General features: G+C 47.7%; 1 protein-coding gene and 1 pseudogene across 6 annotated transcripts in view; both read right to left on the bottom strand.

Moving 5' to 3' along the window:
- The window catches only part of LOC119463366 (uncharacterized), a 49,840-nt gene that overhangs the window by 13,526 nt on the left and 8,730 nt on the right, over nt 1-27,584 (bottom strand). For 3 of the 6 annotated variants that reach the window (XM_037724229.2, XM_049668170.1, XM_037724206.2), the window contains one exon: nt 9,662-9,771. In XM_037724229.2, coding sequence (XP_037580157.1) covers nt 9,662-9,728 — 67 coding nt within the window. In that variant the 5' untranslated portion in view covers nt 9,729-9,771. Of the gene's footprint in view, nt 1-9,661; nt 9,772-11,773; nt 11,924-13,716; nt 13,781-16,402; nt 16,546-27,584 lie in introns of those variants that run through there. The other 3 variants (XM_037724221.2, XM_037724196.2, XM_037724188.2) reach the window with 3 other exon arrangements.
- On the bottom strand, nt 12,450-12,592 carry LOC119437924 (U2 spliceosomal RNA; annotated as a pseudogene).

The raw sequence follows: 27,584 nt of genomic DNA, 5'->3' as shown, positions 1-27,584 counted from the left end.
ACTTGCTTCACTCCAGCCGCAAGACCTTCGATTCCGCCGTGGTGCCTTACTCAGCCAAATATCAAACTGACTATACCTGGCATCCAGAAAAAAAGCAGAGCTATCATTACCAGCCCTTAAACAGCTCGCTTTACTTGTGTTGTACAAGAAGTACCAAGTCTCTGCCCATATATATATATATATATATATATATATATATATACCGACGGATCCGTCCTGCCGAACAGCTCAACCGCGGCAGTTGTGATACCAACGAAGGTCACAATTATTAAATTTAAACGTCTCACGTCCCAGCATCGACGGCAGCAGAGCTCGCAGCGCCTTGTACCACGCTCCAATTCATTAGTGGTCAAGTGACACACAAATGGACGATTTTCTGCGACTCAAAGGCGGCTCTGCAGTCTCTGCTATCGTGCACCTTTACGCCACGGTCCACACGAGCAGTTGGTCTTTGAGATTGCCGAGGCAATACACAATCTAACTGAGATAGGGCATGTAATAACTTTTCAGTGGTTTCCAAGTCACTGCGGAATTATCGGCAATGAATGGGCCGATCAAGCTGCCCGCACAGCTCATAAAGAAGATCACCAACGACCCATACCACTTTCTAGGACTGATGCTGCGCGGAAGCTCCGCGTGCTTGCTCGCCAACGCACAAGGTCACAATGGAATGAGCCGCACTTCAGGCATGCTCGCTTATACTCTCTGGACCCAACCCTAAGCCTTCGAGTACCATCCACGGTGTAAGAACATTTAGGTGTTGACACTGCGCGCGTGCGAGCGTCCAGATTATGTTCGGAAGCGCGCGGGCGCACCGAGTAGCTCTTCTGCGAGCCGATAGATGGCGCCGCGGTCAGCGGTCCCAGCTTATAGCGGCGCCGGCGGCTTGACATTGCTCTGCTTCCGCTAAATTTTCGTTCATAGTGGAGTGAGTAAAACTCAAATCTCGAAGGAAATCCGTTATTTCAAATTACAGGATAAGTATACCAGGCTTAATGCTTCGCTAACATGGAGGTTCCTTGTGCAGAGCGTCAATGACATGAACACGGATCGATCAGGCGGCACTCAAAACCCCCTCAAGTTACGCTCGTGCGCACACTTTGTTTCGTCCGGTCTAGCCGTTCATCCAAGCACAAAAAATAAGCGTTAGCCCACGTGCTACCCCTCGATCAGAAGAAAATAGTGACTGTAACGGAAAATGTTGTATTTCATGCTTATCGCTGCTTCCATTCACACTCAGAAAACCGTTCAAGCATCGTTGCGCGAATTCAGTGTGGCCGCGATAGAAATTAAGAAATGAAATGGCGCAAGCTTGCGATATGCAACGCACTAGCACAAAGTGGCTGTTCATGGCTAGGACTTAAGATGAGAATGCACATCAGCTATGTAAAAACTCTTTCAAATCGGAATTTATTAGGCGGGACGAAGGCAGGCGTCTTATCTTGGATTACAGCATCACTAATACAGTTTACTGATGAAAACCTGAGCAAATGTCTTTTATTGCGATAGCAATTATATGGACACTTCAACCGGATTTCTGCCGTCGGCGTCGCCGTCGCCGTGAGGTTTTGTATAGATTCCAAGGGCGATAAAATCGTCGCCGCGCGCCGTATGCGCGAGCTACAGCGCGCGGGGGACGCGCGCTATCTCGGAGGGCGAACGCACGGCGGAAAGCAAACGCGACCGTCGCGCGAAAGGCCGTGGGGGTATGGGAGGGAGGGAAGCGGAGTGGCGCTGTGCTCCGGCACCAAAGGCGTATCTTGCCACTCAATCTCCCACGCGAAAGCAAGAAACGGGAAGAGGGGCCGGGGGAGGGGGGGGGGCAGCTTTTCCTCTGCCAACAACTTCTCCGCTGCCCTTTGCCCGGCGGTGCCGGTCGCCCGCACCGTCTCTTATCTCCACACGGCTCTGACCTTTGTATGCGCTGTGCATTCGCCGCTCAGTTTCCGTTGAAGCGATACACCGCGCGAACCTGCGCTTGCTGCCAGCGTTTTGACAGTCGTTGGCTGCGGTCGTTCAGTGTGATCTATTCATGTTTGTTTGTACGCGCTGACACCACGATTGTTAATTCAGTTAGTAAGCCAATGTGTCCAAGTTTATGCAGCCGATAAAACTACTATCCCTACTCCGAATAGCTCTCTACTAATTTGCTATCGCAATCGATGCTTCGCCTTTCGGGCGAAACTGCGACATCTTTTTTATTTCAATTCCACTTAACATAGACCGTGTATATTATTAATTTGGCTTTCGTCCATTGAGGACTGAGTGGCTCTTGCAAGATCTAAAAAAAAAGAGGCGACTTTCTTTTTTCTTAAATTGCATATGAGAATATGCCAATGTAAGCGTGTTTGACAATGCATGCTACAGCCTGTCCACAAATACACTATACACCCACCACACAATAATCCCATAGACATTTTTTTTAGCAAAGACACAATACGAAAAAAAAAAAAATGGGAGGACGCTTAAGCTTCGCTTTTAAGAGTGGAACGCGATAGCATTCAAAGATCCCTGACTGCTACTCATGGTTCCCGACGACTGCAGCTTATGCAATCGTAATGGTTACTGGCAAACACTGGCGGCGAACCCTATGCACGGAGGCGAGCTTCTGGCGGAAATGCGACCTCTTGCGTGGGCCGATCCCGGAGATAGTGCACAACCACGCCAAAGAAATTACATCATTTTCCTGGTTTCTGTATTTGTTTCGCACTTAATATTTCAGTCTGAGAAAATTTAACATAAAAGGCATGCGCTGTGGGTGATTTGTTTCTTGACATTTGTTTGTGGATCGTCATTCTCAAAACTCCGAGGAATAGCTTTGCCAAGAATGCAAGACAAGGTATGAGCAACATTAATGATAGAATGGTGTGGCATACCTAAACGTGGTGGGGGACGACTTTATCGGCCGCGGGCGCCAATGCCGACGCCGGAGTTTCTGCGACACGGGGCCCTAAACAGTATCGCGTTAAAATTGTGTATGAAGCAGCTCGATAATTTTAATAAGGGCTAACCATCCCAGAAGCTTACGCTCTCATACACTCCCACAATGCAAAAATGTTGAATAAAAACTTGCAAGCGTGTAATATACACCGCACGCGCATTGTAAAAAAAAATCAGTAGCCAGGATGGAACAAATTTAAAAATCAAACACACATCTGCACAGAAAACAACAGTATTAGACAGGGCGGTGCACAAAGATTTAAAAATATGCAAATGTCACGCAGCTGGACACAACCATAGTAATGTTGTTGCCGTCCCTTGGAGATACTCAGATTATTTTTTACATTCCGCCTAATTACATAAGTAGTCTTAATCAATTAATCAACTTCTTAAATATTATAATGAGATTAAAAGCGCAATGAGAAAATTGTAGAGCAACATGAAAGAATCCCGACACAGCTTTCTATTGCTCATTACGCGCTACGTATAGAAGTGTTTTTCCGAGCGTGAAAGAAGCCCACGAATACCGGCAAAGTGCCTCGAGCGGCCAGTCGAGCGGCAATTTTTCGTCTATTCGCGGGTTTCTTTCACGCTCGGAAAACACGTTTATGTATCACGTATTGAGCAACAGAAAGCTGTATCGGGAGTTTTCCATGTTGCTGCACAATTCCCTCGTTCACACTTTTTATCCAATTATGGCATTATAAAAGTTGATTAATCAATTATGAAAATAATTATGCAATTAGGCGGAATGCAAAAAATAATCTGAGTATCTGCAAGCAACGGCAGACAAAATTACCTTGGTTATGTCCGTCTATGTGACATTTGCATATTTTTAAATTTGGTGCATGACAGTTAAGCCACCCAATATATGTATATATCTTGTACATGCAGCAAAATTTGCACAAACTGCTGTGGTACACAGAAGGTTCTCTCTTCCGCAGCGGCTTTCGGGGTTTATTTTGCCGTGTGAGGTTCTTTGGACAGTTCGGAAATAAGGTGGGAACCCTTTTATCGAGCTCCGCGTAATATGCCGCCGATATCGCATCCTCTGAAAAATGGTTGGCGCAGACATGGTCGGTAGGCATTAGAGTTCGGTCTGCCCTCAGATTTACATGGCATCACTGCTCTAGACGACCGCTGTCAGACGGCGCTTTGAATAAAGGCACACGCTCCGCAGAAGGTATCCAGAATTGCAGTTCGGAACGAAGCACTTTCTACCCATTGCAAACGCCCCTCGGAAGGCCGCTGCCACCTTTTTAGAGGGCCCGTGGCGACAATACCCAAGCACAAGCTTGTGAAACACACGCGAATAAAAAGCGTGCCTTCAAAACAGCGCGGCCGCACATGCAAGCAGGAAGACGAAGCAGCGGCAGCACGCGCCTCGCAACCGAGGCTGGGACCGTAGGGTGCCTCGATGCCCAGCGCCGCCGTCCAGGGTGGAGACAACCCCGCTGGCGCCGCCATATTGTGTCACACGAGCTGAGACTCAGCTACGCTTGCGTTGATAAAGTGTTACTCGCGGCGCGCTTCCAAGTGCTTTGCCTTGATGAGGATTTTTTTTATCGGTGTCCCACCTGCATATCTTTATAACCAATAGCCGTTAACTCGTCGAAGGTCGAAGACGTAAATGTATGGCGCCGGGAACATTCCCCAAGTTGCCTAATTCAATCACATTTAATATGCCGTGTGTATGTTTAAAATACGCACTATTTTTTTTTTTGCGCTTCGATGCTTGGTATATAAGGTTTGCGACCCCCTGTGTGTGGAAGTTTTTCTTTTTCGCTGTTGTATTTTGGTTTACACGTCACGCCTCCTTTACCGTAGCCAGCCACTCGCGCACGGCGGTTAGTTTCCCTTTCGTTGCGCGTGCTCTTCGCGTTCGTTGCAATTATTTGACGATATCTACGCGCAATTTTTGTTTTTTTTGCCCACAAAACTGTGTGCTGACAGGATTAAGCTGGTGTAAAAATAACTGCGATGTGAAAATAAGGTTTAGTTAGTGCTGTAGAGAAAAATGTAACGTAACTTGTCTGTGTCAATCTTGCGTAGTACACACAAGAAATCAAACGATGCACAAAATACATTTACTTATAATGTCTAGTACAATCAATCATGAAAGAGATATGTACATGAAAAATTATATGTACTGTGTGGCGCCTGAAGGTTATGTTGAAAGACGAGATAAAAAAATTAATTCGCAAGGTAGGCTCGACACACAATTCGGGATAGTGAGAGTTTTTTTTTTTTTGTTTTTTGTTTTTTTTATTCATTACATGGGGGGGGGGGGTTCAAGTGAGTACATCAACCTTATTACACACAATATAAATCGAAAACAAGAATGCAAACAAGAAAACGCAACCGCGGGTAATATGAATCAAGATATCCAGCCAGAATACATACATCAGCTACCATCGAATACGTCGCATCAGCCAAACACATCGATGGCGAGTACAGAACATTTCATAAATAACCATTAGAACACTGATAACTACATTGAAAAAATAAACAACACTGCATACATATCACGTACAAAAACCGTAAATGAAACTAAGACAGTCAAATACAGATTAGCAATGTTTTTCACTTCGAAAATATAGTCCATGATGATGTAGGGCTGTTGACTTTAACAGACGGCGCCCATCCTGTCGATTTCCCTCGTACTGGTCCTCTTCAAAGTGTTTCTAAGTACAGGTAAAACAACAAAAGTGATTATTGATATGAAAAGTTGCCTTGTAAATACAGAGAACTGTGAGAACTAAGAACAGAGAACTGAGAACAGAGAGTGCTTAAAAATAAATTTTAGCAGAAGCAATGCTGTATTACCTCGCTTCACACGTTTCGAAGAAATGCACAGGCTACAACAGACACCATGCCAGAAAGCGCCGAAACATTTTGGTCCCATGATGCCCCTTAACTCTACTACACCTGGGCATACCGTGCACAGGCATTTAAAGACCGTCACAGTACCCACTACGATCGGGAATGAGCACGAATGACCATCGGCTTACGATCACCACGCTACAAATATGTACAAGTCTAAAAAATCAGCTATGTAACGTAACACCCTGAGGTCCGCAAGATATCTCCTGAGAAATCAGAGAAAATCACAATGTTTCGCTTACCACGTACAAAACAGCCGCTCTCCCCGGCCGAAGCACTGCGTTCTTTAGTCCCAAATAACCAGTACCGAAAAACGAAAAAAAAAAAAAAAAAAAAAGAAACAAGAGACACACACGATGTGTGCTTCCCGTGAAAAAGGAAAATAGGTGGCTTACGTGACGATTCGTAGCTAATGTAAGACTACTTCGCGGCTAAGCATCTTCGTCAATCCTTAAAATAAGGGTACAGACTGCGCCCATCAAAACGAAAAAAGCCTATGCGACGCGCGCTCGCAAACCATACGCTACTCAGACAGCATCGGTGCAGTGCTTACTTAGTTCGTGAGCGAACGTAGGTACGTGAGCGAGGATCAGAGAATACTTTCTTATTTAAATGAAAAACACGGTGCGGTAGTATAAACATTCTTGACACTTACCTCGCAAATGCAGGAGTTATCCGTTGCCTTCCAGTGATCGCGCTTTACTTGGGCTTCCCATCTCTTCCGTCGCTCTGGGTCCGGGCCGGGGGGAAGCGAAAACAACGCAGTCCTTTACGCGTCGATCCGGCGCACTTGGGAACACAACAGCCCGTCATGTCGACACGATGCACTTGATAGCTTGTCAGTCATGCGGCTGAACACTGTCTAGCAAGTAGAAGCGTCCGCGAAGCATCCGCGCGCACTGTGCCTCGAACTCAGCACCGGCACCAAGCAATCGCAACGGCTCGCTGTGACACAATATGGCGTCGCAGCGAGAAAGCGGCGGCGCGGGGGCGGTCAAAGGTTGGCACCACCCTGAACGGCGGCGCTGGCATCGAGGCACCCTAGGGACCGCATTCCGCAGCGCCCTCTACGACGGCGCCGACCGAGCTGTAGTCGAGCCGAACATAATCTGGACGCGAGCAGGCGGCGCTTTCGCGCGCGTTGTGGGGAGAGTGCCAGCATCTCTCTTGCTTATTCTGACACCGTGGTACCATCAAGGCTTCGCCGAGGAGACACAGCCCTTTTGTGCCAATTATGGTTAGGCGTTGCGTTTGCCAACATGCATTCTCCATAGGAATGGCCGACAACGCAGCCTGTGACCACTGCGGCAATGAAGAATCGATTGAACATATTTTGTGCGACTGCCTGCAGTACAGGGCACAGAGACAATCTCTTTACAACGCGTTCAGCTAATTGGACGACCGGCCCTCTGTCGGAAGAAAGAATTCTCCAACACATACTCGACTTAACGTCACAGAAGAAGGCCGTGCAGGCGCTTCTGCGCTTCTTGCGAGCCACCGGCCTATCTGATTAGAACGCTCTTCCGGCGTGTGCGTTTTTTTTTTTATGTGTGGGCTTTCCTTTCTCTCTCTCTCTCTCTCTGTCCTTTTTCTAACCCCCATTTCCCTACCCCAATGCAGGGTAGCAAACCGGATTCTAACATCTGGTTAACCTCCCTGCCTTCCACACCACGTCTCTCTCACCCGAGTACCTCCAAGCGACGGCAAACAACACTACCTTGGTTCTGTCCAGCTACGTAGCCATTTGTATATTTTTAAAGTTCGGCCCAAGTTAAGTGAAATACCTTATATAATATATAGGGTTGTTCGTTTTTCGGGTGTTATATATTTGTTTTAAATTCGGTAGGTAAAAATCGGGTGCTCTATTTCAATCTGATAATCGGGGAGAAATCGGTTTTTTTGTGGAACCATTCCGAAATTCGGGTTCTTTCGGGTTAAATTTACACATGTACTAAGTAAAACATTAATTCTGCTTTTTTCTTTCTTTCTTTCTTTTTTTTCTTCTTGATCGGAGGGTATCACGAGCTCCTTAACGCTAACGGGTTAACCCCCCCCCCTCCACTCCCCTCCCCCCTCCCCCCCTGTAAAAATGAAAACTTTTCGCCGATGGTGCCGAGAGTTTAATTTTAAGCCTTGAAACCATTACCTCATTCATCTGAGGGCGTGGCCAGAGCTCGCGGAGATCCGGAACTTTGCCAAACTCGGGCCTTCCTGCGAGCACTTCAATTCTGTGTTTTATATTCTTGTGCACTGAAACCTAAATGTCCGTGTGCGATGAGGAGATTTGCAGGAAATGATGTATTATTGACGGGTTGCGAGATGGCAGACGTAGTGCAACTATAAATGCCATGCCAGTCTTCCCTCGCTGGGTCTGCTGGTTACAGAGGAGGAAAAATCGAAATGTTACCGTTCGGAACCTCATAGGCGTTTGAACGTGAAATTCATATGTATTTTTTTTTTTTACTGCGTCGTGGCATCGTCGACTCCAGCCGACGGTGAGACAAGACTCATGCCGCAGCGCGCTGCCGCACATATCCGCTGAGTCTTCGGATACCACGCTTCCGGCGAAGAAACACAATCGCGAGATGTGCGGATAGTGCGGCGGGGACTAGCTGGAACAGCGTTAGCGAGGGGAGCAACGAGGAACGATACGCAGTCTTTTGCACGAATAGTGTGGGTCGACGTAAGCTCAAGTTATGGGAGATCAATGAATAAAGAAAAAAGAGGTCGACTCGGTGTACCGTATAGGCCTGATCTACTTGGAACACTATACAGGTACATGGGAGAGAGTTGTGTCTGAGGAAATAGAACTTTGGGATACTGCTTGCAAGCATGCTACGTAGCTATAATACGTGTAGCTGCGCACAAGCACATACGGAAACAGCCCATCGTGCAGGATGTAAGCAGATGCGACAAATAAGTTCACCAGCTGCAACAAGTGACAAATATTACACCGAAGCTGCACTCCCCAATAGTAAGGCAATATAACAGGTGAAATCAGAGTTCAGAGAAAGAAGACAAAAGCGTTTTTGGTAGAATATTCATAATTTTTGTCCTCTGCCAAGTTCCTCTAGTTACTAATTAAAGCAATTTTTTTATTTGCGCAGCGCTTTTCAGTCACTTCACTAATTGCATGGTCATCGCATTAAGGTAAAGCAAAAAAAAATATCGGAAACTTGGGCTTTTTTTGTAATGCATTATTGGATTGTGTACAGCGCGGGAACAAGAGCCGGACAGGTGAGGCACACAACGCTGACTTGCGATTGGTTGTTGTAAGTCAGCGCTGCTCGTTTCCTGTCCACCTCGTGTTCCCGCGTTCTTATAGCGCAAACGTACAGGACGTATAACAATTTGTGAGGTTTTGCGCACTAACCATACACCTGGCGAGGTACAATCGTGCTCCAGGTATATAGGGTCCCTAGACATCGTACTCCTGGCCAGCTGCCTGGCCATTGCGGGACCTCATCGCTTGGAAAAGGGTGCATAATCTCAAACCGATGGCGTCCCCACTTATTAGGCGTTTTGGGTTACCATATAGGGAAATTGCAGCAGTGGAAGCAGCTCAGATCCCGTTTTACGGGTTTTGTGTCCACAGGGTTTCGACGGCATTGGCACGGCGCCGGCCCCTTCCCCGGACTGTTCACCCCGGAAGGAAGCTGAGTGCAGGACCGGGGGACGCCTGCACCCATTCATAACGGTATAGGTAACCGGCGAAAACGGGGTTTTGAACCGACAACCTCCTGCAGCCAAGGCGGACACTCAACCAAAAGGCAGCAGCTGGGGTGTGCGTGCGTCACACAAGCAGCCTTGTAGGTTTGAACTGAGCTCGTAAACTCACCAAAAAGCGCCATTCCGGTGGCCAGCAGCAGGTGCCTGCAGGACAGAATCCGGACGGGCCGCGCCATGGCGCTTCGGCCTTCACACAGCGGCTCTTGAGTCGGGTCCAACCTGCAGGCATAATCTATGAGCCACTGTGCGAGACGTTACGCAACGCGCTAATCTCAAGTGATTAATGCGCCACTTGCTTCAACTACACTAAAAAAAAAAAAAGATCCTTCGCAGCAGTATAGCAATCTGAGCAACTGATACATCAAAGACATCGAAGCTGCATAAGCGAGTTCTCACACCCATCGGAAGTAATATGGGTCTGTTTGCTGGCTGTTCTTAGTGATGACCGCCGACGCCGTGGTCATACGGCAGCTTCGGGACTCCCACGCAGGCTTGCAGTGCTAGACCACACCGCCGGCAGCTATCACCAGCGCAGCCGTACAAACTCCTAGCTGACCGCCAACGTGAGAGCCGGCAAAACGCCACTTCAAAAAAGTATTACTGGCTAAAATATACGGGTAAATAAGTTGTTGCCTATTCGAGTGAGTTATAGCAAGGTATCTTTTATTTTATTTCGATAGCAATTATATGGACACTCCAAGCGCATTTTTGCCGTCGCCGTCGTCGTGAGGTTCCGTATAAAGTCCAATGGTGATAAAACCATCGCCGCGCGCCGAACGCTGTGAGTGCGAGTGAAAGCGTGCTAGGGTGAGCTGGCAACCGCAGCTTAATCTCGCGCACGCGAGAGAGGAAGGTGGCCGGAAGCGCGCACTCTTCGTTCGCTCGCGGGGCACGGGGAGGAGGCGACGGAGACGGTAGGGGTAGGGGGAACGGTTTCTGCTCTTGCGGCTGCTACTGACGGAGCTTCCACGCGATCAGCTATGTGGCCGAAGTGTGCGCCGCGGGGACCTCATCTTCAAAGCGATCTGCGATTGGTACAAAGTGCAAAAGTGCATGCGCCGAGTGCCGGTAGCTTCGTATGCGCTGTGCTTTCGAACGTTTAGTTCGCGTTCAAGCGAGACGCGAGACAGCGCGAAGGTCAATTTGCTCGCCGCTGCTGGCGCGCTTTCTCATTCCATCGTTTTAAACAGTTTCCGCGGTCATCGAGCGAGATGTGTTCATGTTTACCTGTGCGCGCGTGACACCGTGCTTGTTTATTTAGTTAGTAAGCGAATATTTACAACTTTATACGGCCGATAAAGCTACTGTCCTTACTTCGTATAGCTGTCTACTAATTTGCTGTCGCAATCGATGCTTCGCCTTTCGCGCAAAACTGCGACTTTTTATGATCACTGATTGAAAGCAAAACTTAGGAACTACGACGCAGATTGCATGTTCTTTAAAATTTGATCCCGAGCGCGTCGTCGCACGACAACGGTTTACAGCTTCGCTCTAAAGCTTGGCAGTTGCCAACAAAAGAGAAAACACTGACGCAAAAAAAAAAGCGCGTCTCTAGCGAACTGGCTTTAGCGCCCTTATCGCTGCGTTATTCAAGGGCCGATTTCACACAGCAGTTCGTAAGAATCCTAATAACACTACGTAACGAACATAACATTAGTAAAGTCGGCCGGACAAGTGTTTTGTCAATGACAAAACACTTTTCACGAACAAGAAACTTCATGAATTCGGTCCAATAATATCAGAAGTTCATTCAGTATGAAGCAAGGGGGGAAGGGGTGGGGAGGGGTGGGGAGGGGCGAAGAGGGCATACCCAGCACATGCCTTTCTTCCGTAATTTCTGTGTATCAGGATACCCGGCATAAAAGGACACGCGACAACACACACCCCATACTTCCCGAAAAAAACTTCCTGGATACACCACTATATGAATCAAATGGAGAACCATATACGTATATGCGGCCCATATTTCTCAGTGAGGTTTTCAGCAGTACATATATATACATCTAGCTTCTTGATAACTTGGTGCCTTCCCCTACTATCGCGAATGTGTGATCTTAGCCGCTTTCTGACGGTGCGTACACGAGACGCTATACCTGTTTTCTTTAATAGCGTTATGGCTCCCGTTTGGTTGTTTGATTTGCATCCTGAGCCTCTCTAACAATGTAAATGTATCACGTGTCTGCACGAGCAACAAGCCACCAAGAAATCTAAACAGACATACCTGGTTCGGGTTTCCAGCATCGTCTGTCACGTGCGTGGACCGACTGTTGCAAGAGTGCAGTTTGACTCGCGGTCCGACTATAGAGGTTTCGTGGATTGTGAGTGCATTGTATTGCTTCCCTCAACAGCTGTGCACGAAGAGCGAGGAATGCGTGAGTAAGCGCTAGCTGTGTCGTCGAGAAGTCCAAGCCTGCTAAGAGCGTCTTGCAGCTGTCGCGAAACTACATAGACGTAGCTACTGACGCACCTCCCCCTCTTCGTTTTTACTTCCAAGGGAGAGCACGCACACTATCTTTATTTATTTGGGAGCGTTTGCAACAGCGAGGACTGTTGGCCGTTGCTCTTACTCTGAAGGTCCCTGCTACGAATTATAGAATAGCATGCCATGGGTGCCAGTGCGTACAAGCTTGCCTTTAGGTGTAGCTGCGCAGATGTTTTCTCTGTTTGCAGATGTTGAGCAAGGGCGCCCGCCTCAGGCTGTGCTGCTCGCATTCGTCTAGGTTATTGATGCGCATGTTCGTCTCTATTTCTCGATGTGGCGGCACCGCTTGAGGCTCACGAAACACAGGATCAGAGGCACACGGACATGGCGGGCTCCATGTTACTTTTGTCCTCTGTCCCGCATTTTACAGCGAAGCTATATATGGCTAAGGTTCCATGTATTGTATTGTAATCACAAAGCGTGGGCCGACGCCGGAGATAGTGCAATACCAGGCCGACCCGCGGCGGAGGTGAAGCAGGCTTCAAGCACGCCGCCCCTAATAATAATAATAATAATAATAATAATAATAATAATAATAATAATAATAATAATAATAATAATAATAATAATAATAATAATAATAATAATAATAATAATAATAATAATAATAAATGAAGTAAATCAAGATGCATTATTTCAAGTCGATAGGTATAGTGGAATCGTTTGTGAGTATAGCACATGGACCCACGAGTAGGAGGCATTGCCATATATGCAAAGGACAAAATGTATGTGCAACCATACACCCTTAACTCGCAAAAGGACAATGCCACCGACTGTTGGGATGTCTGCGCCGTACAAACGAAAGACGGAATTGTGATATTCACTGTCTATATATGCAGGCACACCCAAGTGTGATATCAAGAAGTTCATCACCATGCACGTTGCATGGGTTCGCCGTGATGACACTACCTCTGTGATCATCCTTGGAGACTTCAATGTGGACATTTCAAAACCAGACAAGAAATGGTTCCCTCAGTTTGTGCTAGAAGAGATTGTCTTGAAGTACCACGCCAATCCAAGTCACTTAACTGCACAACAACGGTCGTGTATAGATTTCGCTTTGGCCAAGAATCTGTCTGAGGTAACCGAATCAATCAGTGTATATCACAGTAATCACAAATCTATCGTCACTACCATTACCAAATGATGAAAACAAATACATGTACCCTTGTCCAACCCTGTGTGATGTGCATGCTACAGCTTCGCTTGTCATCCACCTTCACATAGTGGAATATGGCTCCTCAATTTCTAACTGGCGTCGTCGTTAATCAAGAAGGTCTTAAATTGAAGAGTCGGGTAGTCTGTTATCATTATAACTTGAATCAGTATGAAAATTTGCATTAAAGGTCTACAGGGGAAAGCGGAAGTACATGCTAAGCTGTAACTACGAGGTGTCGGACAGATACATCGAGCACGCCGCAGGGAAGTACCACACGTCGATTCTACTTAGCCCGCGATTCCTCCGTGAATGGAGCTAAGCGATTATTATTATTTTTTTGTTCAAACGCGTTCACCTTCGTATATTCCACACAGTACGCCGGTAGCGGCGACTGGAAATGGATGGCTTTTTTTTTTTTTTTTTTTTAACAATTGCGCCGCAGGCCGCGCGGACGATTGAAAAGTCAAGGGAATCATTAATCAAAGCTGACATTGAGGGGAAAAGGGGGCGCGCCGCATCATACCTCCGCATACGTCAACGTGCACTCGTGCGAGACCACAACCTTGCGACCCTCAGCGGCAGGCCTGTGCTTGCATCTGTGGCCTCGCGCGACGCCGTTTGCGGAGCTATCGCTTGCCGGGCGCGCTCTTCGCCATGGCAACGCGGCCGCTTTGTCGATGACAAGCATGGCTTCCCGCGGCATGTTTTCGTGGTCGACGCGCTCGCTGCGCCCAACGCCGGCACGTCATGCATCACGTTCTTCGCGCGCGCTATACATTTTATCGTCGCGTCGACCGCCCTCAGTACGCCGCCTCGCTCCGACTTGTTCGAGGATGTCGCGCAGTTTCATTTATGCGGATGTTGACCTGCCACGAGCCACGCGCGCGGGGTCACGAGAGTGCTCGCTAAAACGCACGCTCTCGTGACCTGGTACGCGCAATGCATACCAGATGCCGCGGGCCCGCTTTGGGGGTTCGATTGCAGCACAGGATATCGGGTTTCTAGCTTGTTCTGGGCGGTGCATACTGACATAGACAGGTTATTCCTTTATGAAGTTTTCAAAGCAGAATTAATTACGGGACCTACGGTACGTAGAAGCGGACACGAATGAGTGAGCCGACGATACCTTCCAGCCTCTATCTGTTCTTCAAGCAAATGCACTCGCACATCAGTTGCATGAGTGAACAAAAGTCTATTCGATGTGGAATAGGAGCGTGTTTGCGACCGCAGCACTTTCGACTGTGTTGCTATGATAACCTTCTGCAGAATTAATAGTAAATTAGTTTGTCACAGAAAAAGCAGCGTAGGCTGCAATTCCAACCGAAGATACATCGGCGTGAAAAAGGCCAGACGCGAGCCCTTAAGAAGGTGGTCATTTTTCTCCGTTTGACGCTGCCCTTCCCGGGTAACTGTTATCTCCCCGCGTAATTGGATCCAGTTTCATGAGCCCCGTGTGGCGCAATAATGATTATCCGTAACTCACACTAGCAGCATTCAGGCGGCCTTTTTCTTGCTGCCCGAAGGAGACAAAAAAGAAAAAAAAAAAAAAAGAAGCGCGCGCGATGTACTGAGGCGCTTTATAAACCACGCGTCCCACATACCTCACTACGGCGTGCCTCATAATCATAGAGTGGTTTTGGCACGTAAGAACCTACAATTTAATTTTAATTCAATCCTGAAAAATTCTCGATCCGGCTTTCTGTTGCTCAATACGTAGTACGTGCTACGTAAAAGTTTTTTTTTCCAAGCCTGAAAGAAAGCCCGCAAAACACGAAAATCTGCCACGCGACTACATATTTTCAGGATTGTCTACAATTTTCTCATTGACATTATTGCTCTGAATATAATATTTGGGAAGTTGATTAATTAATAACTAATTATGTAATTAGTCGAAACACAAAATGTAGTCTCACTTGCTCGAAGCGACGGCAAACAACATTATACCTTGGTTCTGTCCACCAACGTGGCACTTACATATATTTAAATTTTTCTACAAGTTGTGTGAGACGCACGATATAGAATCGTTAGCTTACGCTTCATACATTCTGCACGAAAACGTTTTTGGTACGCTGCATGTGCTGTTGTGAATAGAGAGTTAATTATATGTTATGATTTCTTCCTTACTCTAGTAGGTTAAAAGCGCAAACGAAGACGTGACGACAAGAAACACAGACAAGCGCTTCTTCCTTACCCACTGTACCACTCCCTTTTCTTCAGTATTGCGTAAATGAAATATGATAGAATCTTGCTAAAATTTTCACTTAAACTACCATGTTGTGTCATGCACTTCCATCCTCGCACCGAAAGGTGAGCTCTGAAAGTCAATACGACAATAAACAGAAAGGTATGCGGACATCGTTGGCATAAGGTACCTCAAGAAAGACTGCAATTATAAACCCCCATGGCATGCAGCCATCTGGCTGCTCACACAACGGCTATGTCCACAAGCGCTCGTTTTATGACTGTAAAATTAAGAGCGGCTAACTGGCAGCATCTCCAAATCATGGTCATCTAAAGTCTATAAAGCGCACCAACACAGTCGCTACCTCATGCAATAACTATATATTGCATGGTGTGTGGACGACTATACTTGGTGAGAAACCATCGTTTTGTGAACAGCCTGTGGAAACACAAGCGTAAACATTGCGACGTAATAAAAGGACTCAAGCCAAGCGCGGGAAAAAAAAACACACACACACAATACAATTGAAAGTAATTGATTAGTGCGAACATGTGCTTTCGGGTGCAGTGTGAGTAAAGTGTGAACACGATACCGCGAGCGAAGACCATACATGCAACCAAGGTCTTCGCGCTCAGTAGATAAACACTATGAATAAAACAATCGCACACGCCTACCAACTGGTTGCCTTTACGGACCACCTCACGTTTTGAATCGTAAAGGGGAGGGAGGTCTGGAAAGTGGCAGTATATGATTAATAGTACAGGGCTTCATTTCTCAATCGTGCATATACAACGAGGATTCCGTACTCCGAGAGCGTTGCCCCTGACGCGCGACGCGCTCACAAGGCGGGTGAATGTACGTGGCTCCCGCGCTTTCCTGCCTGCCAAGTGCGTCACGGTTCCCGATGGCCCCTAACGCGTTCTCATCTTCGCATTATCAACTGTCGCGGGTACTGCAAGAGACCTCGGGAACACCAGGCCCGCCGTGCGACACGTGCTCACACAGGGCGGGGGTGAACAGTACTCACTTGTGTAGTCTCGCTATAGACGGCGTCCGATGCCGTGGCAGCGCCCGCGAACGCTAGAAGCAGCGCGGGGCGAGTTCACGCCAAAACGAGGCCGTTTGACCGCCTTACCTGGATGCCACGACTAGCGAGCGCGGACGAGCCGCCGAACCGGCCGAGCCGCCGCCCGCGCGGTTCGCTCCAAGGCCGCAGCGTCATAAAGGGCTGAACGCGATGGCCACCGGAAGTGGCCGCTAATCCTCCTCTTGTTACGCAAGGACGCACCTAACGGCGCGTCGCGGCGATACTACGCATCATTCGCTGAGAGTGTCGATGAGGGACAAACTATTCATGGAGCACACACACGCCGGCGCCAGAAGACTGTTCACGCGCATACCTTCGTGTCATGGGCTATACCTTTTGACTATGCTCCTCCCGGTGAGAAACGGGTGGTTTATGGGCACAACTTGGTGAAAACTGCCGGGTTCGGCAAAAGATATATGCATGATTCGCCCCGAGTGTTTATTTCGTTACCGGACTGTCCGGCCTTAAACCGCAGAGAGACCCAAGAAGAACTGCGTGTCACCCGCGAGCCGCAGTTTGGACCCGGGCATCGCGCTGGCCCAGGCGATTGTCCGCCGCTTTCCCATCCAAGGTGTGCGAGTTCAGCCCGAATACGCAGAATGTACGTAATTAATAAATTTGCGGGCAGATTAAACCATATTGCGGGGCCGAATTCACAAGGCTTTTCATTCGTCAGTGATCTTTGCACATTGGCCCGTTGTCTAATGCCAGCGTTAGGATTGGCTGGAATTTGCTCTTATGAATAATTTCAGCGTAGGAGCTTTTTCTGAATACGGCCCTGAACTTTTGTTAATACACGTGCTCTTACAAATGTCCGAAAGCTCAGGACAATTAAGGCCTGCGGTCTCTAGCCATCACGGTGGCGTGATGCCCAACGTCTTCGGAACCCTGGGTCAAGACACCTGCAGATCAGTAACGATTCGTGCATGTATCAATGTGATCCTTGTGTAAGCCTCTCGGGCCAAATTCACAAAGCTTCTTAGTCGTAAGTGCTCTTTGTCATTGGTCGGCCACATTCCCTTATAATGTGTTTAGCATCAGGATTGGTGGGAATTCGCTCTTACGAACAATTCTAGCTTAAGAGGATTTTTCTGAGCAAAGAGTAATGCACACGCGCATACACACATTAAGACAATAGACATAAAGGAATAAAATCATTAAAGATGGTTCTGGTCCAGCCCGTGAAATTTCCGCGTCGTTTTTAGTATCGTTGTATAGGATGAGTAGACCTGTAAAATATCTCATTTAGTTTGCTCTATAGTTACCTCCAGAGCGCTAGCTCTCTCACTCACACACACACACACACACACACACACACACACACACACACACACACACACACACACACACACAAATAAGTTATAATGGTATCTGTTTTCAGCTGCACACTCTCCTTTAATGGCGTAGTGTGCGTGTGTTTGCGCGCGCGCATATCTCCGAACTGGCGTCATTCTGGAAATAAATTCCACGTGGATACGCCTCGCAAACTCACCGGCTACAATTCGTAAATTGCAATATGTGCCGTAAAGCAATTAATGAAGTAGTTAATTGGCGGCTCTTTGTTAATTAGTTGAATACGTGTTTTGATTTTTCGCGCAAGTAATGTCCGCCTCTCTGAACAATCCAGCTCCAGTACAAGAATTATCTACAACAGACGATTTCTAAAAATCCCATAAAGCTTAAAAATCATCACCCCGTATATACGCGCTAAGTTCAAACGGCGTAACTGAGCAGCGGAAATTCACAGTGCATAAGGTGTTAGTTATAGAATTTGTTTAGAAAGCTAACAGCGCCACAACTTGATCGCGACGTTTCATAAGGGCTGTTTTCTCACGAGGAGACAAATTAGACGATTTTCACGAAGCGTGAATGGCATTTTATCGTTGTCACTTCCTGCGAAGGAAGTGAGGTAAACCTGGTTTCAGAAATGACGAGCAGAAAGCCTGATCAAATTGTTGTTTATTTATCAGTCATTAAATTAATTATTCAATAAATTAATTATTTAACACAGTCGATCCCTTGCCGATTACTTTAGCACCGTTGGCGCAATTTTGAAGCTTGCCGACATTACGTGAACACGTAAGTGTACCAAGGGCGCGCCGGCGATAGGTGGTCGTTACGCTTTGGCGACAATGGCCGCCGGTGTCCTCGCCCCTGAGACGAGCGCGTGATTCAGGGTCAGACCGCGCTATGCAGCGAACGGCCTTTGTCATGCCCAGCTCCTCGGCTGACGCGCCGTCGCACGTGAGGAGAGAACGCGGCCCTGAAGCAGTGCCACTGGCTTCTACAGGCTAAATTTTTAAATACGGTCAAGCATTTTAAAAACAGCGCAGTAGAGTTAACAATGTGTTAAAGAAATGTGCTACGAAGTTAAAGAAATGATAAATAAATGCAAAATGAAAGTGGATGAAAAAACAATTGGCCGTAGGTGGGAGACGAACTTACGTCTTCGCTTTATGCCTCACACACACACACACACACACACACACACACACACACACACACACATATATATATATATATATATATATATATATATATATATATATATATATAATCAACGAGATGCAATTAAACTGAGGGGCCCGATTTTTACTAGTCATATTATGAGAAGTCCACAAACAATGACACCAAGGAAAGCATAGGGGATATTGCTTACAATGCTTATTTGAATTAAAGAAACGATATATATATATATATATATATCGTTAACCACTTCTGGTTAACCTCCCTGCCTTTCCCTTTATATATATATATATATATATATATATATAAAGGGAAAGGCAGGGAGGTTAACCGGAAGTGCAAATCCGGTTTGGATTTTGGAGACGGGGTAGTGGGAGGTAGAGATAGAAAAGTAGAGAGAAATGGATATTCGAATCCGACCTTCGGTGCCCATTCGGACCTCCATATTAGGAAAATAAATAAAAATAAATCCTCGCACGAGAGCGCACATTTAAAAATGGCACGCAGTCACGAACACTGGCATTGCACAGAAACCCATTCGCGGACTTATAATATAGTTACCCGGAAGTTGGGGGCCTTGTGCTGTCACTCCTGCACGTGCGTCTTTCTTGCACTGCTTACCCGCAGCAGTGTCTGTGGCGTACTTGTTCTGGGCACAATGTCGCGAGTTCAATTCCCCCAGCCTCGGCCGCTGCATTCCATTGAAATCGGAATGCAAAAACACCAACGTACCGTGCTTTGGGTGCACTTTAAAAGAACGCCGGGTGGTCGAAATGTGTTCTGTATAGCCGCGCGACTATATACCGCTTTTCGAATAGCCCGTGAGTTGATTGTGGGCGTTAAGCCAGGGATAAATTAAAATTTCACAATCTTACCTGAAACGAAATAAAAGCTTGCGCAAACAGCGATTCCCGTATACGAGAAAAATCTTCAGTGCGCGTATACATCGTCAAAGATATTGAGCAAAGTAATGCGCACGGAGTGCCCAGTTTATCGTGCCATGTCACGAGGAAATACGCATGTAGGCTGCATACAGTTGGCATAAAATACGACCGTAAATTATTTTACAACTGCATCTTTCAACTGCAAATGTCCACATTCGATAACGTCAGTGTCCAAAGCATTCGACACTTTCGCACCACTGACAATATTCTTCCATCCGTGACTGTATATTCGCGGTGGAATTAATTTGCTAAAGTATTCTGCAAGAGGTGAAACAAGTCAGCTTACACTTTCCTATAGCCGTTCCGTTGTCTCTCTTCTCTTACTCGGAAAGTTCCGTTGTCGTTGCTTATTAAACTATACGTCGAGAGCGGTTACACCTATAGCGAGCTGCGTGAATACTGCTGCAGCCGCGCCTAATTGTGTGCCTCCGGATGCCAATAGAGAAAGGCCGTGACGAAGCTGCCTTCCGCATAGACGACCTTGGGGGACGCTCACGGTGCGGGCGTTTCAGCGTATAGTGCATCAAACACGGCAAGAGCGGCGGCAACGGAGCGAACTAGGCAGGCAGTGCGTATGTTTGCGCACGCGAGCACAGGTCTTCTATAGCTTTTGCGGGGCGAAAACACACCGGCGTGCCCCTGAGGGAACGAGCGTGCCCCGTTGGCCCGTATAGAGCGAGACACTATACCAGCGTGAAATAGTGACGCCGCCGACATGCCATCACGCACGCTCGGGACACCCACGCGCGTGCCCGTCGCTTGCCTCACTTGCTCGCCCTTTCGTGTTCTACCACAAACAGCAACATCGTGAGCGCACTCGCGGAAAGTGGTCGCCTCGCATTTGCTCGATGTATACATGGCGTGATCGCACACCCGCGGCGCACTTGTTGTGGGCCCGAGGACAGCCGCGCAGTGAGGACTGTAAGAGGGCGATATACAGGGTGATCATTTTTAAGTTTTATGATTTTTTTTTTAATCGCAAGTGGCAGATAGCATAGTCCTTGTCCTTGAGCTGGATTAATCGAAGAGGCGGACATTACTATCATGAGAAATGAAAACACGCATTCAACTAATTAAGTTCTGTATGAATTACTTTACGGCACATATTGCGATTTACGAATTGTAGCCAGTGAGCTTGCAAGAGGATATGTATCCACTTGAAATGAATTCCCAGGATGACGCCAATTTCGAGATATTATTTCCCAAAGTGTGGAACAAAATGCATGGTCGTTCCAGTTACTTTTGTGCTTCAATGCATAAAAGAGCGTTTTGTTAAAAAAGCAAGTAGAACAACAGTGAATTCTTACTGCAGGTTTGATGGCGCATATCTCCAAACTGGCGTCATTCCGAACATTCATTCCAAGTGGGTATACGCCTTGCAAACTCACCGGCTACAATTAGTAAATTGCAATATCTGCCGTAAAGTAATTAATTTGAAAGATAATTAGTGGATTTCTGTTAATTAGTTGAATATGTGTTTCGATTTCTCGTGCAAGTAATGTCCGCCTGTCTGAATAATTCCAACTCAAGGACTACAAATATGCTATCTGCACTCTACAACTAATGCGACATCGGTGAATTGTGACGCCCCCAATTATCCAACAGCTTTGTAACTAGTCAAGCATATTCTGTAAAGCATTCGCTCTATTCCATCGAAGTTTCACGCCGGTTTGTAATGCAGTTCTGTTCGCGATTTTTTAAATATTCTGGTGGATTGCCGGATATATACTTGTGACTAAACCGCAATTACCGCAAATCTTTATAACATAGCCTGCATACGATGCACGCACAACGCCGTCCATATCCGTGCAAACTTTCGCCACGATCCGACTTTTGATTCGCCATCAATCAATGCGGACATTTGGCAGTCACAAAAATTGTACTTTTCTCTTGAGTCATTTTCACATTAGAATTTTAAAGATGTATTTCATTTAGCCCGTGCTTTCCTCGGCTTCGTTGTCTGTTAGGCTTTATGTGGCTTTAACTAGCAAAAAACCGAGCCCCTCGATTTTTCTTACTCATCTTGCTCATCGCATAGCGAGCGTCTAGACAATGATAGCCTTGATGGTATGACGTAGAATATTTATAGGCCATGGGCAGTTGCGTGCTTCTATGTTCAGGAATTACGTGACCCTGCTGTTAGCCAGTGCCACATCCACTGCCATGGCCGTGGCGCTGGCTAACACTCCCAGGAATAGATCTTGTACACATATCAAATACCCAAGAAGTTAGAAAAAAAAAAAAAAAAAAACAGACATCGCTGTAGCTCAATCGGTAGAGCATCTCAGGCGGAAGATCCCGCTCCTCGGCTCTCACCGGGGGAGGGGGCGGTGGCAAGTTGTTTTTCCGTCCACTTACATTTTCCCTTATTATTTTCACATTTCACTTGGACGAACAGTAGATTTTCCCCATTCTCCTATGCTTTCTTTGGCTCCATTGTTTGTTGGCTTGGTGTGATAGTGGCCAACGAAGGATCGAACCTCTGGGCTCCACCACCACCATCATCATCATTAGCCTATATTTTATGTCCACTGCAGGACGAAGGCCTCTCCCTGTGATCTCCAATTACCCCTGTCGTGCGCTACCTGATTCCAACTTGCGCCTGCAAATTTCATAACTTCATCACCCCACCTAGTTTTCTGCCGTCCTTGACTGCGCTTCTCTTCTCTTGGTATCCATTATGTAACTCTAATGGTCCACCGGTTATCCATCCTACGCATTACATGGCCTGCCCAGCTCCATTTTTTCTCTCAATGTCAACTAGAATATCGGCTATCCCCCTTTGCTCTCTAATCCACACCGCTTTCTTCCCGTCTCTTAACGTTATAGGCCTAACATTTTTCGTTCCATCGCTCTTTGTGCGGTCCTTAACTTGTAATGGGCTCCAATTCAGGGGCGTAGCCAGGGGGGGGGGGGGGGGGGGTTCAAACCCCCCTCCCGAAATTTTTTCCGCAACCCCCCCCCCCCCCCCCCCCACTTACCCACCCTTTGTTCTCGTCGCGTCGCACTGACATAATTCATGAAACCGGTGCTATTTCATTACTGGGCGCTTCCGTTTGGGTTGGTAATTTACAGCGAATCATGTCTGCATATATGGAAAAAACTGTCACGGTGTTTGTCAAGGCTTTGACACTGTGAAGTTTTGGGCGAGAATGTGGCAGCCGCATTCTGAAGCAACAAACGCACAACAAATGAAGCAATAAATGCGGCAGCCGCATTTTAGATGATGGCGAAAACGCTCGAGGCCCGTTTACGTAGATTTAGGTGCACGTTAAAGACCCCAGGTGGTCGAAATCTCCGGTATACATTTCCGCCGCTTCCCTTCAGGTGCCGGTTAGGCCGCGCTCGCGCAGGCTACGTTCACACTTGGTCTCGAAGATGTCGGAAGCGGCAAAATCTTGCAAAAATCCGCCTGCCTAGGCGTCAAAACCTATGGTGTTGGGCTGCTGAGTACGAGGTCGCGGGATCGAATCCCGGTCACGGCGGCCGCATTTCGATGGGGGCAAAATGCGAAAACACCCGTTACTTAGATTTAGGCGCACGTTAAAGAACCCCAGGTGGTCCAAATTTCCGGAGTCCCCCACTACGGCGTGCCTCATAATCATATCGTGGTTTTGGCAGGTAGACCTCATAATTTAATTATTAATTTTAGGCGTCAAAACAGGCAGAAAAGCAGGCTGCGAGCCAAATTGGCCTCGGGCCGATTTTTTCGCCATGGCGAAGCGGAAACGCGGCGGAAAGTCGTTCTGCTTCACTGGAAGCTACACTAGCAATGCAAACAACCGGTCGTAAAATTGAACATGGCACCAAAAGTGTAGGCTGTAATGCTGATCGACGCGATCAAGAACCAGCCCTTGCTCTACGACAAGAGTGGTACTAAAACGTACTGTCAGCAATACTCGCGATAGTATTCAACGTCGCGCGACAGGAGGTGCGGCAACGAAGCCTTGGCGTGACCCAACTTCTCGCGTTTTTGCAAAGCCAGGCGAACCCACCACCGCCGTTTGCGAGGTGTCCGCGTCTTCCGTTTATTCATTGTCCACTTCTAGATAACAAGTAGGTAGAAGTATAAAAGCCATTTCTTCTTCCACTTCCACGGCAGACAATAGTTAGGTAGATTCCTCGTTGGCGCTCCATAATTCTCCTCGCACGTGTACGGTATGTTGCAGAAAGTCGCGGGGTGCTTTTCTCGTCGCGACGATAGATTGGGAGCGTAGGTCTCACGTAGGACGCGCAGGCTTCGGTGCGCCCCAACACAAGGGCCAGCCCGGGTTTTAGCTGTGGTGTTCCCGTTGCTCCTTTGGTGTCCTGGAGGCGCCGACAATACGAAATGATGAAATGTTATTAGAACTTGTAAATAAAAGCTATTAAAGAAATATTATCCCGCCTATAGGCACAAACCTAGCTGTGAGTCAGCGCTACCGCGCCCGTGTGAGGAGAATTACGGAACGCCAACGAGGAATTTACCGAAGGTCGCAGATGACACGCGAAGTTGCGTAAAATGATCACTTTTGATGACGGTACGTGGGTCAAAGAATGAACATACCGCTCGAAATAATGCGATAATGAGCGCCACCACGCCGACAAACGTACGCAGACGAGATGGATCTGGACGAAAACGGCAGCGGCGGCCGCGGCGGTAGCAAAACAAATGTGAACAACTTGGACAGGCGTGGAAAAAAATTTCCTGCCGCTTTGGCCTTTCTGCCCGCTTGCCGCTTCCCAAGTGTGAACGTATACTGCAGGCTTAGTCTGCGCGAGAAACGTCTCTTGTTTGCGATTGCGCCCGTATACGGAAGGCTGGTAGTTGCTGTTTTGTTGTGGAATCCCAAACCAGCAATGTACACACGAAGGGGTTGATGACAGCAGGGAAATTCCACCGACTCGCAACAGAATGCACGAAACAGACAGCCGACAAGCATGGATTACATGTGCGCAGTACAGCGTAAGTAAACTCTTGTTGCAGGCGCTGACAGTTCTCGTCGGAGTTCACGCGTCCTGAGAAATTGATTATGTGCACTATGCACTGAACAAGACCGGAGTTCATTCCTGCATCACTAGTACACCAATCAGTCGAGATTCTGTGAGGTACGAGGCCGCTTCCTGTTTGCACCGGCGTAAGTGAAGCAGAAATGAGTTGCACGTACGCACTATATACTTAAAATGCGTACACATGCCATATCTATGATGTGCGGTGAAATATTCTGTACAATTATGAATCTGTTGACGTAAAGGCAAATGACGGCTGCACGCTCGCACACAGCGGAAGACACAGCGGCCCATGGACTTGCCGCAGGAAATGCAACCCTCTCGTATGAGGGAGCAGGGCGACGAAAGCTTCGAAAAAAAAAAAAAAAAGCCTTACGCGTTTTTGTGCGTATTTAAGTTTTCTAGCGCAAAGACGCAGCGAACAAGCTATTGCTATGGGAGTAGTTATGCCTGGTCACACGTGCATTTTCACGCGTATAGCCGTCCTTGACTTGTGAAACGCACTTCGCCCCGACGAGGACGACGCCATCTACGCTTAACGGAAATTAACAATTACTGATGTCTTCTCCGATCGCACGGGTCGTCTCAAAGATGCGTTTTCGAAGACTGGTCCATTCAGTGGCGCGATGAGAGACCGTTGCTCCAAACGCCCACTGTACCTGTCGTACTTACTGTATTTACTGAGCTTAGTTTACTTTTTACTTAATTTCTGCACAAGCACACGCACACGCGAGGGGGGGTCCCATGTCTGTGATATACAAGTAGAGAGTCTGCTTAAACTACCGATATTTATTATCGATCACGTGACGTAGAGGAAAGCAGAAGCTTTGGACAGAAAAACGGGCGTGTCCTGCCGTCGAAAGCAGTTCCCCGTACTGCTAGCGAGCGCTGTCACAGTACATAAGTCACAGGGCGGAACGTACAGCGAGGTGGTGTACGATTACCACAAGTGCCATCCCCAGAAACTAGTTTAGGTTGCGTTGAATCGAGCCATCACTCTGCACGGACTGTACTTAACCAACGCAGAGGATGACTTCACCTTCTACCATGGCAGAGAAAACCCGGATCGGGCCTTGTCGGACGAATTTCGTCGGTTACGAAACAATCAACTCAGTAAGATCGCTGCCAAGTGCTTTGCCATCCTCCACTCATCGCACACCTTAGTGTTATGTAACGTCAACGTGCGCTCGTTGCCTGCGCACGCCTTTGATGTCTCGCAACGACCGCGTACTCCGCGAGGTACCACTAGACGCTTATCGGAAACGTGGGCAGACACTGCCGTCGAGTTGCTGCGTTACCAAGTGCGTTAGCCTCGCAAAACGACACGAGTGCCGAGCTGCTGGAGTCGCCGTTTACGCGCACTTCAACGGAACCATGCTTTTACTGCGAATCGTTCCCTACAAACTCAACTCGCTGCCCAATTGTGGCGATGCGTGCGCCGTACAAACATCACAGGGCTTCATCGTCGCAGCAGTGTACCTATCACCAGGAACCTCGCGGACTGACGTCACCAACTTCTTGCTCCATATATAACTTCCGCGCGGTGTGCCTCGAGGACGTGCCGGTGATCATTACTGGATACTTTAATGTCAGTGTGCTTCGCCGTGAAAAGGAGTGGCTTCTTACGTTCGTTGATGTCGAGCTTGGACTTGGCCTCTTGTCGGACGTCACACAGCCTACTACACGCAACGACACCTGTTTGGATCTTGTGTTCACAAAGGGTGTCGCATCCCGAGTGCACTGCGTGACATTTCCCACCTACTTCAGCGACCACAAGCCGGTTCTCGCGGTCATCGAGTGAACTGTGTTCCACTTATACTCACGTGTGTTCACATCGTAACACTATATTTCATGCTATTCATTTAAACGCCTCATTAAATACCCCACTTACTTCTGATCATGTGTTCGTTGCATTCCTATACTTCTAAGCACATTCCAGCAAGCATCCCATCGCATATGTGCCCCGCGCGACCCTGTTGCACACTGTGTGATGTGCTCTGCGCGCGATGGCGGCCACACCACGCCGACAACGAGCCGACACCGCTGTTCGCCTTCTACCTGTATGTGCGGTATCTTCTCCCGCGCCGTATAGTCAAGGCTATCTCATATGCTCAATTTCCGACGTGCGCCACACATGCAATGCTGCCTGCCCCTGCACGCGCTGCCCACGGGAGGCGTTTCTCATCAACGCCACCGTTTCACACGCGCCTTGTCGTGGTCATCGAGTCTCTCTCTTTATATCGGTCTGGCTACAATTCGTATTGCTACCAAAGCTGCTAACCTTACTTCGTATGACATTGCAATGTGTTGCTGTCGCAGTCATTGCTTCGCCCTTGGGGCGAAACTGACATTTTTTTTTTCTTCTAAAATGACTAAACGCTTTAACTGTTCTGTTTACTAAAGGTGAGGTACGTTCAGACTACGTACGTAATGTGCAGATATTTCGCAAGAAACGGAAGCGCAAACGCAAAAAGCGCAACTAAACTGTTCAGACTACAATCGTATGAAGCGTTAAGAGCGCAACAGTCGCCACGCACGCGAGCGTAATTGTTGGAAGGCCCGCTACGTTTACGTTTCATACAGATACGACAGTTACGGCGTGGCCAATAAGCGCCGCAGTTTCGGTTTTAAATTTCCGGTGACACGATTACCGGCATTAGAGCAACGGCCCAACGGACATGGCTGCGTGTGTGCGTAGTTCGAGTAGTGTGCGTAGTTGTGTG

This window comes from Dermacentor silvarum, chromosome 1, assembly GCF_013339745.2.
Source record: "Dermacentor silvarum isolate Dsil-2018 chromosome 1, BIME_Dsil_1.4, whole genome shotgun sequence".
NCBI classification, from domain to species: Eukaryota; Metazoa; Arthropoda; class Arachnida; order Ixodida; family Ixodidae; genus Dermacentor; species Dermacentor silvarum.
Note: the sequence above shows the minus strand (reverse complement) of the source record. Positions and strands in the feature narration are given on the sequence as shown.